Source organism: Hemibagrus wyckioides, linkage group LG05 (genome assembly GCF_019097595.1).
Source record: "Hemibagrus wyckioides isolate EC202008001 linkage group LG05, SWU_Hwy_1.0, whole genome shotgun sequence".
In the NCBI taxonomy this organism is placed as follows: Eukaryota; Metazoa; Chordata; class Actinopteri; order Siluriformes; family Bagridae; genus Hemibagrus; species Hemibagrus wyckioides.
The window spans coordinates 29,616,759-29,624,258 of NC_080714.1; the positions used below are offsets into that span (position 1 = coordinate 29,616,759).

Below are 7,500 nucleotides of genomic sequence, written 5' to 3' on the forward strand. Positions count from 1 at the left end.
TTCAGAGAAAGGAGCTCCGCCTCTGAACAAGTCCCAGAGTGTGATCTCCATCCCCTTTAAGAGTGACCCCTCTACCCCCCCAGCGTGAGTCTCTGCCCATTATTCTTATTTATTTATTTGTTTGTTTGTTTGTTTATTTATTTATATTTATTATTGTTGGTGTCATTTATTTATTCATTTATTTATTTATTTATATAAATTATTTTATTATTATTAATAATTTTATTTTTAATGTATTTATTTATATTTTTTATTTTTTAAAGCTATTATTATTATTATTATTTGTTTATTTGTTTATTATTATTCTATTACGTTTGTACACTGATTCTGACCCACTTCACCTTCCATGCTCTGTCTGACCCTTTTGGCTTTCCATACACAGTCTTCTCATCCTGTGAAGAGTTTTCTGGTGTAAAAAACTGATAGACAAGATAAAAACAGAGTTCAAGTAAATAAACCCAGTGTGCTTCCAGTAACTTTCACTTCTTTCACTTTCTGCATCAGTATCTCATCATTTCTGTCAGTTATACACCTCTTCCTCTCTCTGTGATGATGATGATGATGATGGACACACAGGTACTCAGAGCGTGTGTTCAGTCGTGCTCAGGATCCAGAGAGCTCCAGTCCATCTGAGAGAACCGAGAGGAAACCTGCAGCACTGCGCGGGAAACACCGCAGGAGGAACCCTGAACTGGACGAGTCCCAGTATGAAACCGAGTACACTACAGGAGGAGAGACTGGACATGAACTGGACCCCAGTCACTGGATCAGGTCATACATATACACACACACACTCTTACACACATTTTGGAATCTCCTCTGAAATGAAAGCATGCAGCAGCGCATTCCTGAGGAGATTACAGCACAGTGTGAGTGGGTACACACACCACCGTCCACTACACACTGTTCACTTACAGTTGTGACTGTGTGTGTGTGTGTGTGTGTGTGAAAGAGAGAGAGAAAGAGAGATTTAAAGTCATGGCCATACACACTTTCTGTTGCTTGTTGGTAGAGAAACAATCACATTATTGTTGTTTAAATGTGTGTGTGTGTGTGTGTGTGTGTGTGTGTGTGTGTGTGTGTGTGGCTTTCCTGATCTCAGTGTTCTCAGGAGCAGGAAATGTCTCTGAGTAGGACAATAACCGAACGTCCTGCACAGGAGGAAATCTCATACAAACTGTTTACCTAATGTGTGTGTGTGTGTGTGTGTGTACGGTGATATCTGTTATCATCCTTCTCGTGTGGTATCTCTGGGTTTGATATCTCCTTGCTCTAAACTGCTGAAACGTGTGTTTAATCATTCTGTGGTAAAAAGTCAGAGTGAATGGTTCCTGCTGTTTGTTTCGTGACTCGCTCTGTTTAGTGAAGGGAATTAAATGAAACCATTTTAATATTCATCTAAAATCACCACTTAATGATTCAAATCTGGTGAAATTGTTAATGTACAGAAAACTCGTGTGTGAATCACTGTTCAGTAAATCCAGATGAATAGAATCGTTCTTAATTTATTTTAAATAGAGTTGGAAACGTTGTGAGTTTACTGGTTAATGCCCTGTAGATGTTTTGCAGTAGGTGTGTTCGTTATTCAGGGAGGTGCTAGTTTAGTGGTGAAGGTGTTGGACGGCTGATCAGAAGGTTGTGAGTTCAAATCCCAGCTCCACCCAGCTGCTACTGCTGGGCCCCTGAGCAAGGCCCTTAACCCTCAGGTGTATAAAAATGAGATAAATTGTAAGTAGCTCTGGATAAGGGTGTGTGCCAAATGTAAATTTCCCAGAATGCACTGCAGCATACTCGATACAGTGTGTTAATTTTTCCTGTACAGTAGCTGAATATAACCGTAGGCGGAGTGTGTACTCACACCTGAGTTGTGTGTGTATTTTTTTCTCAGTGTGTACCCCGAGATCACGTCCAGCTCTCAGAGACAGGAGTATAAGAGGGAGTTTGATTCGGATCTGCGCACCTACAAACAACTGTGTGCTGAAATCGACGACATCAATGACGAGCTGAACAAACTGAGCCGAGAGCTGGACACTCTGAACGAGGGGACGAGCAAATACCAGGTCAATGACCAGTTAAACACCTGCAATAGACACTGAGCAACTCTTTATCTCTAATCTTCTATTTTCTTCAATGACTTTTCAGCTCCATTACTGAAAAACTCAATAATGATAACTACTAACTAACCCTACTAACCCTTAACTAACTGTATCTCGGGTCAGGGAAATACAGGACACCAGAGTGATCCAAGTGAAGCAGGTTACCATGACAACCCTGATGTGAACAGAACAGATATCTTACGCATGGGGATGGGGCGGGGTTATGTATGGTGTTGGCAGGGCTATATATGATATGGGTGGGGCTATGTATGATGTGGGCAGGGCTGTGTATGAGGTGGGTGGGGCTATGTGATCAGTGTTCATTGTGAGCAGGATTTGTGTTTATTACCTGATCATCACATGAGTGTTTTTCTGTTTCCAGGCTGTAGCAGAGGAATTTAATCGCCTGAAAGACCTGAAACGGGTGAGAGAGCATGACACTTTCATTACATGTTACTGTTTTTGTTATCCAATGAAAGACCTTTCTCGTGATGATTGTAGTTAGTGTTCTCAGTTGTGTACTGGACAATTAAACTGGACAAATGTAAAGGAACAACTCCATCATCATTTTCTGTGTGTTTTCTTTTCAGTTTGTTGTCAGTTATAGATTTGTGTTTATTTAATTGTAGGGTGTGTGTTTATTAGTGTGTTATAATGATATAGTAATCCTGTAGAGATGTTGGGTGGATGTTGTGAGGTGGTGGGAATAGAGGAAACGTGTTGCTAATGGCGACGGCTGTGTTTCAGATGCCAGATTATCAGGAGAAAAAGCAGCGCTGCCGTCGCCTGCGTCACAAACTCTTCCACATCAAACGCATGGTGAAGGAGTACGACCGAGCTCAGCCCTAAATCTCCACCTGACCTTTAACCCTGACAAACTGTGTGTCTGTGTGTGTGTGTGTGTGTGTAGCTGGCTGAAATGTAATCTAATGAACAGACAGCATATGAAATCTCAAATTCCAGGAACTGTTTCAGTGTGTTTCTCTGTGTGTGTTGGCATAAATGTGTTGCAAATGTGTGTGTTAACCTGTGTGTGTGTGTAAGAAAGGTGTGGCTCAGAGTGATAAGGCCTGTGTGACTCATGCTGCTTTTTGTATGCAATACAGAGATATGTGCTTTAGTTGATTAGTGTGTGTGTGTGTGTGTGTGTGTGTGTGTGAGAGAGAGAGAGAGAGAGGCAGGTTTCTGCTGATGATCAGCAGTACATCATAACTTTGAGGAAAATAATGAACAGTTTCTCCACATTACTCAGTATTTTCCCATAACTAACTCACACACACACATACACACACACACACTCATGCACACATTCACACGCACGCACACACGCACATACACACACACACTCACACACATGCAATCACACACACACAGTGTTTGAGATGTTTGGAGCTGGAACAGTTCCTGGATGCGGTGATGAAGTTGTGTAAATGATCCACTCCATCCTTCAGTCTGTGTTTAAAGTTGTTTCCTAACGTGTGTGTGTGTGTGTGGATGTGTGTGTGTGTGTGTGTGTAGTGAATATTCAGGGTTTTTTTGTTTGTTTGTTTGTTTTTGGTGCTGTATACTTGTTTTTGTTTAATGATTTAATCCTTTTATTTTTATTTAATTTTTTTTTATTTAACACATTTTGAAGTTTTAAGCTTTTTGGCCCCTGAACCCTGAACCTCTGAGGAACGAGAAATAACTTCATCTGTACAAGTCGGAGACGCCATGAAAGAGTGAACATACAAAAAAAGGTTTTATTTCTTTATTGTTCAAGAGAAGTGCTTTATAATTACTTTTAAAGAAATCTGTTTTGAGTGTATTTTATTTTATTTTATTTCAGTTTATTTCAGTTTTTTTATTTCAGTTCATTTTATTTTATTTCCTTTGCAGTTTTGTTCTGAACAGTCTGTTATTTGGTGTAAAGTTTTTGTTTTTTCAGAGCTTCACACTGTGATGATTGTTGTATAGAAATGAAAACTCTCTGCTGCATTCATGTGACTTCTGCATTAAACACACTGTACAGAGTGAAATATTCCTGCAGCAGGATTTCCTCGCTTCACACTCCTGAAAACGACCGGGATTATAAACCGCTTATTTTTCTTTTCTTTACTTTTTCTGAACAAATGTGCCACTGTGCAGCTCTGGTGTCGGTCAGAGTGCTGTTAAATCATCAATATTGATGAAATCTTGTTATTATCGTCATCGTCATCATCATCATCGTCATCATCGTCACTGCCCTGTGTTTCTGATTATTAATCATGACGCCAGATCAATACTGTGTTTACTTTTCTGCTTTTCTTCAGGATTTATTCCTGTATATTTTTTATTTTTGTACAAAATATTAATAATAATAATAATAACGATTCATCATAAAGGGCACAGAGCTTAGTTTTTGTGTTTATTTTCCCTTCATAATGACATGTTTGTTGAAGAAAATGATTTTTGCTTTTTGTATCTTTATGAATAAACTGAGTTTGTATTTAAGGTGTTTGTTCACTGACAGTTCAAGCTGAACATTTTAGTAAATACTAAAAATTTAAATAATTATTATTAAAACACTTCCAATACACTGTATATTATTATTACAGTAATAATTACAACCTTAATCTTTTACCTAATAATGTTTACATGCAGCTCTGATTATTAAATGTGATTATTACGTTTCTGTGAAGTAAAAATTATACACCCAGACTCAGAGCTGTACTGAGCCACGAACTGACCGCCTTCAAGCCCAACCATCACACAGAGGGAATAGCCCAAAACATGGACATTATTTGTATTTTATTTGCCCTTAGCTATCGAGTCGGAAAACATTCTGGTCATTCTTAAAACGTGGGTCACAATCACACAAAGGTTAAGAACCAAATCATTCGACTTTAAGCTTTTTCTCCCCCAAACAGATCTTGTTGTCAATGTCGCCATCTGGCGGAGATCCTCTGCGCGGCAGTTTGTTCGGCTCCTTTCGGAAGAGTGACGGAAAAACCCGAGCGCGTGTTGAAGTGACTATATTTAAAACAAAATGACTGCAGAGTTAGCTTCGAATTTCACCCAGAATGTAATCATAATAAGACACAGTAAGATAACATCACCGTAAATCTACAAATTAAATTCAATCTGTGCTAATTATGAGCGTGACGTGACGCCTGTGACGTAGACTAAATGACGTCATCACTTCCCAAGGAAAAAAATGCGGAGGTTAATTAACTGAATTAAATTTTAATCGTAGATAATGAACTGGGTTTCATATGCTAATCTTTATATATTTATATATAATCAAAAGATTAAATAGAATAAACATCCATCAAGAATAACAAGGTGCGCGGGAGCGCGCCTAGCGTGCGCGCGCAAAGCCTGAAAACGCCGCATCGTGGTCTGAACACACACACACACACACACACACACCTTCATCACTCTGCGGCGCTCAGGTGAGCTTCTGAACCACACTGCCTTCATCTCATAACTTTCATTTATATTTCTGGTTTAATTTAATATTCATTTACCGACACTGTTATTATATTTAGAAAAAAATTGTCCATTTCATTTCAAATTCTATTTAGAAAACCATTTATTATTATTAAAGTCTCTCTGTGGTGCAGTTGGTCAAAAAGGTATTTTACTCATTTGTGTATTTTATCACTTTTAAAACTGAATGGTTGTTTTGTGTTATTGCCTTTAAAAAATTATTTATTTATTTATTTATTTATTCCAACATTAACAGAATATTCAGAGAAATCTGCATGAGCTTCACCGAGCCTAGTGAAAGTTCCTGCAGAAAGTTCTGATATTTTAAGATGTTCATTTGTTTTAGTTTTTGTGTTAACGGATGTAAAGTCATTGTTTATTATTAAACACACACACACACACACACACACACACACACAAGCACACGCGCACACACACACACACACACGCTGAGTGAAGGGTCAATCTGTAGCGGATTACAACGACACATGCTCAACGGTGCTGTCGTTGTGGGTCATGTGACCCAAATCATGCAGCTTAATCAGTTCTCTCTCACACACACACACACACTCACACACACACACGTCCCTGCAGCTATCTATGAAGTTTCTGTTAAATGTGTGATGATTTTAGATGAAACACTCTCTAAAGTCCAGATGCAGATCTATGTGTTATATTTGAATCCTATAGATGATTTAAAGACTTGCAGTGTGTGTGTGTGTGTGTGTGTGTGTGTGTGTGTGTGCACTGCAGGTGTTTATGTTGCAGTTTTGGCTCTGAGTTTAAATATCTGCAGAAATCTTTACACACTGTGATGAATCTCCTCTGTGTGTGTGTGTGTGTGTGTGTGTGTACTGCTGATTGAGCAGTGTTCAGTATTTGGTTTATTAAACAGCTTCTTTCAGGTCTCAGTGGATGTGGGAGTAAAGCTGAGCTGCAGTTTTTGCTCCACATCAGTGAGGTCAGTGTGGTCAGTGTGGTCAGTGACACTGCAGCTCTGACCTCGAGGTGTTTACACTCATCCACTTTCTGTTTATTTACTTGTTTATCAGAGATCCACACACTGAGTATCTCTAAGTAAACAGCACACAGTTAGAGCTGTTGGTTTGTATGTGAAGGTGTGAAGCTCCGTGAGGATGATGAAGGAATGTCTGCAGTTCCTCAGAGAACCAGCCAAGAACCTCAAGTTCTGCCTGAAGGTGAGACTCACACAGATATACACAACTTCACAACAACCAGGACACTTATTTATGTTTGTAAAACACACACACACACACACACACACACAGTGTCTCCCAGCACAGTTTCAAGAGCATGGAGGAGATAGTGAGAGACTGACCAGTACATACAGACATGTGCACAGGGCTGTAGAAGGACAACAACACAGCAGCAGGACATGTTTCAGACCAAACTGTCACACACAGACTACATGATGGAGGTAAGAGGGCTGTTCTGCTGCTGTCAGGGACCAGGATGAAACCCTCAGAGCCGGGGTCAGACCTTATGCTGGTGCAGTGTGTTCCTCCTGCTGCATGATGATGACCAGCCTCATGCAGCCAGAGTGTGGCAGTTTCTGGATGACGAAGGCCACTGATTGACCCTCTCCTTCCTCAGACCTGAATCCAACTGAGAACCTCTGGGACGTTATGTATCAGAAAATCCAAAGGAGTTCAAGTGGATAAGGCTCTGGGTCGTTGACTGGAAGTTCGGGGTTCAAGCCCCAGCACCACCAAGCTGCCACCGTTGGGCCCTTGAGCAAGGCCCTGAACCCACTCTGCTCTAGGGGTGGTGCATCATGGCTGACCCTGCGCTCTGACCCCCACCCTAAAGGAAGAAATTCACTGTGCAGTAATGTAGACAAATAAAGACAAATTAACAGACTATCCAGGAGCTCACTGATCCTGGTCTGGGAGGAGATCCCCAGGACATCCACAATCTGACCAAGAGCAGGTCC

The 7,500-nt window shown here is 40.3% G+C and overlaps 2 protein-coding genes across 2 annotated transcripts in view; both read left to right on the plus strand.

Annotated features, from left to right (window-relative positions):
* The window catches only part of si:ch73-61d6.3 (occludin), a 15,823-nt gene extending 11,255 nt beyond the window's left edge, over window positions 1–4,568 (plus strand). Inside the window, exons 4-8 of the mRNA XM_058389897.1 lie at window positions 1–84; window positions 577–771; window positions 1,889–2,060; window positions 2,479–2,520; window positions 2,844–4,568. The exon at window positions 1–84 is cut by the window's left edge and continues 50 nt beyond it. Coding sequence (XP_058245880.1) covers window positions 1–84; window positions 577–771; window positions 1,889–2,060; window positions 2,479–2,520; window positions 2,844–2,945 — 595 coding nt within the window. The 3' untranslated portion in view covers window positions 2,946–4,568. The remainder of the gene's footprint in view (window positions 85–576; window positions 772–1,888; window positions 2,061–2,478; window positions 2,521–2,843) is intronic.
* A 2,033-nt stretch (window positions 4,569–6,601) lies between these two features.
* The window catches only part of zgc:194990 (uncharacterized protein LOC568410 homolog), a 30,649-nt gene continuing 29,750 nt past the window's right edge, over window positions 6,602–7,500 (plus strand). The window contains exon 1 of the mRNA XM_058389654.1: window positions 6,602–6,745. Within this exon, the coding sequence (XP_058245637.1) occupies window positions 6,683–6,745 (63 nt within the window). The 5' untranslated portion in view covers window positions 6,602–6,682. The remainder of the gene's footprint in view (window positions 6,746–7,500) is intronic.